Below are 12,044 nucleotides of genomic sequence, written 5' to 3'. Positions count from 1 at the left end.
CCTTCATATCTCCAGCTGTGAATATAAAAATATCTTGTGATAAGAAAACCCTTGCCTGATGATGTGGAAGCAATAAGCCCCTTGAGCTCAGTGTCTGGACAGCCTTAAGTAGAAATTCATCAGAGCAAATGTTATAGGTGACAGATGGAGAAATACCACCGCGTAGTGCTCCTCTTTCCGCTCCAGTTCTTATAAAGAGAAGGTCTGCTTTAAATAGGAAACATAGAAGACATTTGTGTGCTTCTAGTAATTAAGTGGTAATATTTTAAGTAAGGAATTACAGAATCTAACCTTTTTTCTTTTTATCATGGCCAATATTACATAACCTAAAAATGAAAAGTCAATATGAAATTTTATCACAACAGTATCAGACACGCTTAAAACTGCAGCACTTGTGCATCTGCAGAAGAGGAACCAAGAAAGCCGATGTATGTTTTCCAAAGCGTTATTAAACCATGCTGTCCCTTTTGGGCGGGGGAGAATGTAGGCTGTGCCACGTAGTATAGCAACCTGCCAGATCTTATTATTTAGTTTAGCAACTGTTAGTTAAGAAAAGGAAAGCAGTATATGTATTGTTCAACGGGATAGTTTCTTTTTCAAGATCTTTAGAGCCCAGCTTTGTAGTACTGCAAAGACATTGGAAATGCGGCAAATACTTTAGGAAACATTGCTCTGGTAACATTTAAAAAAACACAAATGTATCTAATTACTGTTTATAAGACAGTCTTCACCACAGTCTATCTGAAGGCCTGGTGGGAATGAGAAGCTAAAACCGACAGTTAATTCATTCTAGCAGGGCACTTAGAAAAGTACTGGTATTTAAATCCATTGGAGAGCTTAGGGGTAAAATATTGGCTCCACTGAAGACAACGGAAAAAAACATCCATTTTATCCATGAGGCCAGGAATTTACCCGATATGTAGATGGACTTCTGATCTTCTTTTAACAATTAATAGAACTGGAGTTGCTTTGACAGTAGCTGACTAATTGCTTCCATTATTCCCTCCAGCTGTATTATTATTATTTCTTATTAATTACTACGACTGCTATTATATAGGTAGCTTGTTATTTCACTGTGTGTGTACGTACATCAAAATTAATTAGATGGATTTGAGGGCAGAGTGCAGGTGCATCTCTTTCCTCCAGTTTTTGTAATGTTAACTCTGCTGAATTTTTAATCTTTTGTACAGGCTCACTATTCTACAGGGACAGTAAGTGCTTCCTTCACATCCACTGCCATGGCCCCAGAAACAACACATGAAGCAGGTACTGTAGATACCGATCATTAACAAAGTGTATTTTAATCAAATATACTGGTATAAAGTATGTTGTCCTGTATACATACTTTTGAGAGGACTGCAAGAATGCATTGTTAACTAGTCAGTATATGATGTCTTAGAATAGTATTGTACATGCAGCTATAGCCCTGGTTTCTTCCTTGAGTGCTTGCTCATGTCGATTCCATTCTAGGTGTGTGCGCGCCCACGCACGCAGTCGTCAGAGATTTTTGCCTTAACGGTATCCATAGGGTCAGCCCTCTTGAGGTGATATATCATGCGCTCATGTGCTGATATATCAGGCGCCACTGGCCCTATGCCTTCTCAGCTCCTTCTTACTGCTCATGATGGTTGGTCGGAGCACCTCGTCTTCTGTTCTTAACAGCTGTTGTTATCTCCTTTGTAGATATAGTTTCTAGGTACTTAGTTAGCCATTAGTTTAAATGTTAGTCTTAGTTTAGTAGTTAGAGTCCCAGCTGGGACTTCTCCCTGGAGCAGGGCATGCACCTTTCTCCAGGCTTCAAACCATGCTCGTCATGCAAGAGGCCGATGCCTATTAGTGACCCCCGTGACAGCTGTTTGAAGTGCTTTGGGGAGTCCCATATAAAGGACAAGGGCAGGATCTGCAAGAACTTTCGCCCTAGAACCCAGTAGGAGCAGGATATCCACTTGAGGGCCCTCCTAGTGGAGGCTGTGCTTCGTCCTGCGTCGGAGCCCTCCCATTTGGAATCCACTCCTGGCACATCAGTATCGGTGCAGAGTGCGTTGCCGGTGCCTAAGAAGCGGCATAAGAAGAAGGGCTTCCCCGGCACCAGAGGGGAAGGTGGCTTTGGGCAAAGGACCTGTGTTGGGCCACATGCCTGCCCTGGAGCTTCACGGCAGTACTGCTGCGCTCAGACCCCCTAACCCAGCCAGGGATCTGCCTCTGACTCCTGGGAGAAGCAGGGCATCCTGGCTCCTTCTAGGGCCTTCATTGCTTGAAGCGGCCTCAGCAGCTAAAGACCCAGTAAGTCAGCTGCCTCTGCGCCAAGTGCTGGACTCGGCTAAGGACCCGCCGTCCAAGGGCAACCCAGTCATGGGACCGCCCCATAGGGAAGTGGAGCATCCTCGGACCGCAGGCATAAGTCCCCATCACCACGGCCGAGGACCCCGTTCCCACAACCTCCGTCTCTGGCCAGAAGACCCAGGTCCCTGATGCTATGCTATGCTCTCCCCCCCCGAAGTATGGACACCAGAATCGAGGCACCGGTCCCTGTACCATTGGTACCGGCAAGCCCCCTGTCAGAGATCGCCATGGTGCAGGTCGCTATCGCCTGGACGATCTCCCAAGCGTCAAGCCCCCACCAGTATGGGATTGCTCCCCATTGTGGCACTGGTCTCCATCTCCCTGGTACCGCTCGTAGGACAGGCACCGATCCTCACCCTCTTCTCACCAGTCACCAATGAGGGTCAGTCGGCAAACTCAAGCTTCCACTGTTCCAGCCTGGTCACCGGAGGGGCAAGGGTTCAAGTTGGAGCAGGAGTTCAGTCCCTCGCCAAGAAAAGGTGACTCACCACCAACTCACAAGACCGGCATGGCATTTGCGATAGCAGCATGGCAGCAGGGACAGTGGCCTGCTCAATGGCCATACTGGAATCTTTGGGGCATGCTGATGATGTTGGTCCCGTACTCCCACCATTCCTTCCTGGCTGCCTGGGACAAACCACCACCAGCACCGGAGTCGGAGCAGGGTGCAGAATCTGATGTGGGGGCAGCACAGCAGGCTCCTACACCTAAGGAGCCATCCCTAGAGAGGGAAGGGGAACCTGCCTCTCCCCCTGCAGTGCAGTTGTCATCGTTGTCTCCAGAGGAAGCGGTGGCGGGCCCCTCCCAAACTGGCAGTCCCATCCATGACTTTAAGGAGCACCAGGCCCTCCTAAGAGGGTGGCTACTGATTTAAACCTGGAGATTGAGGAGTTGATGGAGGAGTCAGATGACCTTTTTAATGTCATATCCTCCACCATCCCTGCCCAGATCGCGCTGCCTGTCCACTCAGGGGTTCTTATGATTGCAAAATTGCTGTGGCAGACCCCCTCTGCCATTCCGCCCACTTCTAAGAAGGCGGAAAAGTAGTATTTTGTCCCTGTAAAGGGATTTGAATAGCTAAATACACACCCTCCAGCTGGGTCATTGGTTGTGTCCGCTGTTAATGAAAGGGACAGGTGAGTGGCATGCCGAAAAACAAAGACGCCAAGAGACTGGACGTATTTGGCAGAAAGATTTATTCTACAGCCATCCTGCAATTTTGGGTGTCTAACCACCAGGTCCTGTTAGTCAGATACAGTTTTAATCTGTGGGACTCCCTTAGTAAATTAAAGGAGGCTCTTCCACAGGACCAAGCCCAGGAGTTCACCTATTCAGAGGAGAAAGGCAAAGTGATGGCGAAAGGTGCCCTCCAGATGGCCTGGGAGGCTACTGACTCGGCGGCCAGGGTTGTCACCTCTGCGGTGGTAGTGAGGCGCAGCTCTTGGTTACAGTCTTGTGGGTTATCCCAGGAGATGCAGACCACACTACAGGACCTCCCATTTGAAGGAGCAGGGCTCTTCTCCGAGCTCATGGACGCACAGCTGCACGGTTGACCTGTTCACGGCTGACTTCAGACTGTTGGGTGCTTGACATATCTTCGGGCTACAGCCTGCAGTTCTTGGCTGACCCTCCCTCCGACCCCCCTTCCCCATTCCTCTTCAGGGACCCTTCTCACAAGCAACTCCTCGCCCAGGAGGTAGACAACCTCAGAATGGGGGTAGTAGAGGAGGTCCCTCAGGAGAAGAGGGTTGAAAGGATTCTACTCAGATTATTTCCTAATCCCAAAAGCGAAATGGGGCCTCAGACCCAACTTGGACCTGCGACGCCTCAACAAGCACCTCAAAAAGTTGAAGTTCTGCATGGTTTCCCTGGCCTCCATAGTCTCCTCCCTGGATCCGGGAGACTAGTATGCCGCCCTTGTCTTGAAGGATGCATATTTCCATGTCTCCATTTTCTCTGGACAAAGACAATTCCTCCATTTTGAGTTCCTCCATTTCCAATTCATGACACTGCCCTTCGGACTCTCGTAACCCCCAAGAGTGTTCACAAAGTGCATAGCACTCAGGAGGGTGCCACAGCTGACCCCATGGGTACCCTAAGGCAAAAATCTCCGATGACTGTGCACATGGGCACGCACACACCTAGAACGGAATGGACATGAGCAACACATCTTGAACAATAGTTACGAAAAGGTAGGCAGCTGTTTTTTCCAGTGAGTTCATTCCAAAATAATGTAGCAATTGTGAATTTAGTTTTAGCTCTGAATGGTAAGTATGTAGATATTGAACTAAAATTAATGAGGTATTTCATATGCCTATGGACCACAAAATGGGATGCACATATATGCAAGTTAGCAATGAAACTTGATCTCCTCTCATGTAAAACGTTTACTGTCTTTTGGCTTAAAAACCTCTTGGTTTTGGTTAAAATTATATCTTAAAAAACTGCATGCTGTCTGGCAGCTTTTGACTTACTGCTATTCAAGGTTCTATTTCTTGCCAAAGATGCATTTTAAACAGTAATTCTTTCCTTTCGTCCTCTAGCTTAAACAAAAATGCACTCAATGTTTTAATTTCAGTGTTAAGTGACTTGGCAATTAGTGTTTAAAATGCAAGATAGAGCTCTTACTCTTGGGATTAAAGATTTCAGACTATCAAGTACACTTAGTTAAAGCCTGAAGCCAGTACTCTAACTGCATATTTACCAAAGTAATTTTCTTTACTTAGCGTGAATTCCTGTATCTTTCCCTAGTTTTATTTTTCTATGCTTTGGAGACAGATTTGGGTATCTAGAAATATTGATAGAAATGGAGTTTCTTTGACACAAAAGAAATAAGTCTCTTGAAGTGAGCCTTTGGTTTGACTTTCCAGTAGTGACATGGCTCCATCAGTTCAGGTCTTCATATGTCAACAATTTGTGGTTGGCTGATGACTACCTGCATGGTTTCTAATTTGGCAAGAAGCAATTTGGTTTCAAAATAATACCCATAATTAGTAGATACTACTGGAAAATTACAGTGTGTAGTATTCAGGGTTACCTGATGCTTAAAATACAGACCACATTGTTGGCTCTAGACAAGTTGTGGCTTTCTAGAATGAAAATTTTGTGGCGTAGGATGATTAATGTGAGATTGCCATCTGATGATTTGTACATTACCATATGTGAGGGCCCTAAGTCCATGGGGAGGATATCATCTAATAGGGATCTAGTAATTTGTTTGCAGATAGCTTCTAAAGGTTAATGAAGAAATTTCAAAAGTGCTAATTTTTACCTTTGCTTTGAGGCAGCTGCCATTGAGGAGGACGTTGTGCGATACCAGTATGTGAAGAAAAAAGGTTATGTACGACTGCACACTAATAAAGGAGACCTGAACTTGGAGTTGCACTGTGATATGGTACAGTATGCTACCTAGATTCAGTCTTGTAATGTAACTCTAGATTATGAATAGAACAGGGGTTGGAGCTCCGAATAGTGAAACAATGCAAGCAGTATATACTCAGTGATCTTTTTAACTTTTAAAATGTGAAATTCTAAGAGAATCTGAGACTCAAGAGGGTGAGAGCGGAAAGGAAAAGCAGTTCCTGATGGCATGAGCTGTGGAGGAGAAGGCTCTTGCATCGTTCGTGGCCCTTCAGAGTAACACAGGAGTAGAGATAGTCAGGGTCTTCGAAGTCAGCTAATGCAAGTCTATGGAGAAATTAGAAAATAATTAAAGCAAAATTAAAAATCGAACGGAGATTCTCAAACTCTTTCATAGCATGGACTGCATCTTAATATAGAAATTATCTTATGGATATCTCCCTTCCTATTTGCAGTTGAACACACCATCTCGACTTTAAGAAGGGAGGGGAGTCAAGAGACCTTGCTTATATTCTTGACTCTGCTGTTGACTTTGTCTGTGTGCTTTGGGCAAGACACTTAGCCTCTTTGTGCCTCAGCACTACCTGTTTGAAAAATGGTCATAATAATTATTGCCCATTTTTGTAAAGCACTTTGAGATCATCACATTAAAATGCCACATTAGTCCAAAGTATTGTTTCTATTATGAAATGTGATAAGCTGCACTAATGTAACATTGAAGTTGCATGGTTGAAATGATAAAACCAAGATATACAAAAGCGAAGGTTCCAATACCACTGGTTACTCAGCTGTGTTATACATCCTGTCTTTATAGAGAATAGAGTTTGATAGAAATGGTAAGATATTACGCTATACATTTAATCAGATAACTAGTAAGTATGTGCAAAATGGACTAGGTAACATTGCCGTGCATTTCCAAACTGTGATTTTAATTGTGCAATCTCTGCTTTGTGTGAATACCTTTTATAAAAGTTCTTCTCCTTTTTAAAAGAAAAAAGGAGAGAGAAGCAAAAGGAAAAATTCTAGAGCTGTTCAGAGTGTGAATTTTATAAGCTAATAGCTGCATATCTTCTCTCCAGCTTCACCAGCTGTGCTTACAGACTTCTTGCTAAGCAGCTGTTTGGCTTGTAGAGCTTTCAAGTTTCACCAGCAGAGCTCGAGTTCTTAGAGCCAATGAGAAGAGTAAACTTGGGCCAAATTTTACCAGGCTTTTGTTGAGTAATATCTTACATCACAAATAGTGCCATTGGAATCAATAGGTCTACACTCAATATCGGGCTCGACGACTCCACATGAATGAGTTGGCAAAATCTAGCCCGTAGCTAGTTATGAATACATAGTGTATATATGTGTAAGTGTGAACCAGGAACATTAAGGAAATGTCCTGCATTACATGGTCAGTGCATAACTTTCTAATGCTTTAATGTCAATCTTAAATTAATATTTGTGTATTACGGTAGTCCTTACAGGCCCTAACTGAGAGTTGGCACCTGACTGAGAGCTAGGCATTGTACAAATATATGAGCCCCAGTTATGCAAAGACTTGCACACATGTTTAACTTTATACACTGTGGGAATACCATTAGCTTCAATGGGACTGCTGAGGTGTAGAGTTACACACATTGCAGGACCATGACCATAATATATGAGAGACTCTACTCCAAAGAGCTTATATAATCTAAACAGACAGGACAGACAAAGCGGGGATGGGAAAGAGAGGCGCAGAGAGGAGAGCATGACTTGCTCAGGGTTACCCAGCATGTGAGTGGCAGAACCAGGGACAGAACCCAGGTCTCCTAGACGAATGCCCTATTCAGTGGGCTGTGCTGCCATCTTCCTTTATACCAAGTGGAAGCACTAATCCTCAATAGAGACAATACAGCTTTGCCAACCCCAGGCATTCAAAACTTTGAGTCAGATTCCAAAATGTCATGTGATTTTATAAAATAACTTCGGGGGTTTATTTACCTTCTGGGTGTCCAAGTCTCTACAGTTCACGTTTTCAGGCTTTTTTTTAACCTACAGCCAAGAGGGTAGAAATTCACTGTTTTAAAAAAATGAAAGCTGAGACAACCCTATATTTATCTGATTCCAGGACACAGGGTTATCAGAATCACAAATATAGCAAGACTCGTAGTAAAATTGGCAGAGTGTGACATCACTGAATATTTTCTGTACCAAGTTGCAAAAAGTAGCTTTCTCCCCAACCCCACTCCCTCCTCAGCTCTGTTTTTTAAAACAAACACAAACAATATTGTCTCGCTCTTCCAGAACTCACCTGAAGGGATTACACTCAAACTTTTTAAAAAATTTTTGATTTTTAGGCAGACACCAAACTTGGAAAATTTCAGCCCAAATGGTATTTTGGAAAGTTCTAAGCATGTGAATTAGGAGATTATAATGGGAAATATTTTTCGGGCTTACTCTAGACGTTGCTTCTGGTGACCACTATAACTGTAGAATAGTGATATTTAGCCAGTGACTCAGAAGCTTCAGGCAGCTATTGTGGAGTCCAAAAATATGACCAGAGCTTCCATTTCATTGCCTAGCAGGCAGTGTGCAGGGCTGGAGATGTGGAAAATGAGAATGCAACAAATACACCAAGCTCCGTTTATCCTCCTTTCTGCCAAACAGTAGTGGTGATGAGTGAGAGATGCATCACCATGATGTGGGAAGCATCACAGCAGCATGTCACGCCATGATTAATCTATAGGTCTGTCACCCTGTTCAATGACAAAGGTGGCTTTCTTGCTCTTAAACATTGAATAGCACTATGTAGTGATGAAAAGCAGATGATGGCCATACAGCACTGTTTAGGGGCAGCAACAGAGTGAGCAGACTGTGTGTTGAATTGTTTATTTTGTCAGGTGTTACAAAACTGATTCCTATCTAATGCATGCTGAGCGAAGCCATTCCCATGTTGATCAATATGGTTCCTTAGAGCACTTGAGCAACCATTATGTCTCAGTCCTCAATAGTCTGTGTCTAGTTCCCTTTATAGCATTCCCAGTATGGTGCCTAACATGTTTCTTTATTTTTCCATACATGTCCTTATGTATGTCCCTTTCAAGTCAGTGTTTTCTTATATGCATATTGCAAATGTGTACTGTTATGCACAGCCAAGCCTGATCAAACACTGGCCTATGACCATCTGTTTCTTTTATTTCTTTGCGTTGATTAAATATGTGCAGATTAAGCAACCTTTTGGCAGCAGAGAGGCACTGTGTAAAGCTATGCATGTATTAGTAAAATAGTAGTGAGCTAAATTGGAGACTAATTACTGCTCTGAGAACATAAAATATGTATATATTACACACTAAAATACAAGGTAAAAACTATTTAAGATTGCAAAGTCAAGCATTCAGAAGTTGGGAAATACCAAAATGAAGGTTTCCTGTGCTGCCTTAATTCATATGCATCATGACAGTCTTTAATTCTTCTTTGAGTGCTGGTCCCTGTACATATTCCACATGTGGGTACTCATGCACACCAGGCACCTGAGTCCAGAAATTCTTCAAAACAGTGTCTATTGGCCACACCTTGCACACTAGCTTTCCTTGTGCTTCCAACTCAGGGTATAAGGGGTGGTACGGGTTGACGCCTCTCCCGTTCCTTCTTGTCGCTGCTTGGCCTGAGTTGGAATCGTGTCCACCTTCACTCCGTTGTATAACCTGCAAAAGAAAATATTTGTAAATTGTTATATATCTTAGCTTAGTAGTTAAAACTTATAGTTATCATAGAGTATTTCTTTCCCCACAGTTGGGGAGCCCCTCGCTGGCTCTGGGGCTATGTCTAGAGTCCTGGGATTCATGGATTGCATCTCCTACACTTGCTTCTTCTCTAGCTGTGATGAACATCAGCAGTGCCTGTACTGTTTGGGTGAGGTGCACATCTCTGCAAAGTGCAATATCTGTTGCTCCTTCCCACCCAGAACTTGAGAAGCCTGTGAGCTTAGCACAGAGGCTCAAAGTTGCTATAAAATACGTATTTGTTATCTCTCTGTAGGTAATACTGCAACACTGAAATTTCATTTTAAAATAATCCAGTGGGTTAGAGTTGAAGATTTCGAGGTAAAGGCCTCTTGCTGAAACAGCACATCTGCTGTTCTCTTATCTCCGAGATCATAAGATTAGCTGGTGTTGGGGTTCTTCTGACACACATGAAGTTTTTTAATTAGTTATTTTTGTGTCTTAAAACAATACAGTAATCCACATATACCAAAATGGTGTGCAAGTTGCTAATCAGTAAGATTGATGGTGATGAGATTCTGCCTGGCAGCATAAAGCTAACCAAGAAATGTTTTGTATTGATCTAAGTGAGGGAAATCAATATTCCATTGTGATTGAAATAATCACTTATGCTGTGATGGGCTTCAGAAACAGAGCGTGCAATAAGATTGGAATCCAAAATTTCCTGTGTGCATCTGAGATCGCTTGTCAAGATCTCTGTAAAACTTTACGTGGGTTCCAGAATGGCAAAGATGTTGTTTGACATATAACTTACTGAACTGAAGAAAAGCAGTAAAAAATATTTCTGGAGATAAGCTGACTTTTCTGTTGATTTTAAATGCCTTAAATGAGCAGAGATGCAATACTGTTCTCTTTACAGCATAAGGGCATTCCTGTTGCTTATTCTGTCACTATTTTCCTCCCTGTCTTTTTCATTCAGATACAGCATGCTCCATTTTGTGGAGACACACTTAATCAGATGGTCACTTTTATTGTGACATGTGCCAGGGAGCTGAATTAGTCAAGGGATACTGTATTTCCAATAAATGCTGCTTAACTGGAACATTAATTCTACTTAGTGGAGATGCATTCGGCTACTGCACAGGATTTGCTAGTGTTTAACCAGGTGTTAAATTCTTAGCTTTGGTCTTACAATGTAAAAAATTGCTAACCAAAGATAATATGAAGAAATAAAGATGAAATGCAGTGGATTTCAGTATTATTCTTCTATTTTTGTTTAGTATAGGGTTTTTTTCTTGTGGTTGCTTCTTTAGTCAAGACAATAGACCAACAACCAGGGTGTCTCATTTAAAATGGATTCTATTGTATTGGTAATTATATCAATGCATGCATAATTACTAGATTGTGGAATAGTCTCCCAAGGGAAGTAGCAGAAGCCTCATCCCTGGAAATGTTTCAAATTAAATTGGAAAAAGAACTAGAAAAGCAGCAATGGATTGAGCCTGGGACTGAAAGCCAGGAGACCCTGAGTGCTTGGTTCTGACATTGACTTGCTACATGACTTTGGCAAAGTCACTTGGATCCAGATTTTTAAACAGTGATGTACTTTTTATCACTTCAATTTGCAGATGCGCATAAATGTGTGTATAATTTTGAGCCTCAAATCATTTACAGGCACACTTTAGGCCACTTATATATTTTGGGATGCAGCCGTCCAAATAATCTAAACTACGAGGTCAAAAAGGGGGTCCTGTTTGAGAACGGGCTGAAAATCAGGCCTTTGGTTTCTGGATCTTCATCTTTAAAAAGGGATAAAAGTATCTGCCTCCCTCCTTACAGGTGTATGATGTTCAAGTATTTTTTATTGGGGATAGGGAAGTGTAAAGCACTTATATGCAAATTGCCATTAGTGCAAAGCCCAAACCAAAGGGACAGACTAGTTATCTACAGTAAAATTCCTTCCATCTCTAATTGCTCTGTTTCTGGGCAATTTCTCATATAAGCAAAGAATATGGAATGTGATTTAGTAGAAAAACACACAGTATTGGTCATTTAATAGTCATTCCTAGCTGTAGCCATTTTTGCAGGTTCATACTTTTTTTCAGTTTAGTTTTCTATTGTTAGGGAGGTTTGGAGATAACATAGAATAAAAGAGGGAGAGACTAATTTCATATCTCTCTCTTTCACCATGTAAATGGATTTTAGGCTCTTGCTGGAGCCTAGCAGCTCTGCTTAATGATGACATCTTGACTATCTGAAGAGGAGCCATTATTCGGCAAACACTGATCTTTAGCTCTTTTGGTACCATCTGACCCATCAAATATGCCTGAGTGCTTGGCTCTGATACTGACTTGTGGTGTGACCGTGACCAAGTCACTTGGGTCCAGATTTTTAAACAGTGATGTACCTTTTGTCACTTCAGTTTGCAGATGCACATGAATGTGTGTATAATTTTGAGCTTCAAATTATTTGTAATTTAGCTCTTTTTCTTGTAAATCTTCTATCCACTAGAGATGGACCATTTCGAAGATCAGATGCTCAGACACTTCTCATCCATTTCCAGTAGAAAAGAAGAGATTTGTTTTAAAATTTCTTTGACCTTGTTGCATGATCATGCTCTCCAATTCCTCTGGAATCTAATTTTTATTCTAG

The 12,044-nt window shown here is 42.4% G+C and overlaps 1 protein-coding gene across 1 annotated transcript in view; it reads left to right on the top strand.

Annotated features, from left to right (window-relative positions):
* Positions 1–12,044, top strand: part of PPIL2 (peptidylprolyl isomerase like 2) — a 116,286-nt gene that overhangs the window by 54,893 nt on the left and 49,349 nt on the right. Inside the window, exons 11-12 of the mRNA XM_084649456.1 lie at positions 1,191–1,266; positions 5,631–5,737. Of these exons, the coding sequence (XP_084505582.1) occupies positions 1,191–1,266; positions 5,631–5,737 (183 nt within the window). The remainder of the gene's footprint in view (positions 1–1,190; positions 1,267–5,630; positions 5,738–12,044) is intronic.

Source organism: Lepidochelys olivacea (genome assembly GCF_965140295.1).
Source record: "Lepidochelys olivacea isolate rLepOli2 genome assembly, chromosome: 15".
NCBI lineage: Eukaryota > Metazoa > Chordata > Testudines > Cheloniidae > Lepidochelys > Lepidochelys olivacea.
Note: the sequence above shows the minus strand (reverse complement) of the source record. Positions and strands in the feature narration are given on the sequence as shown.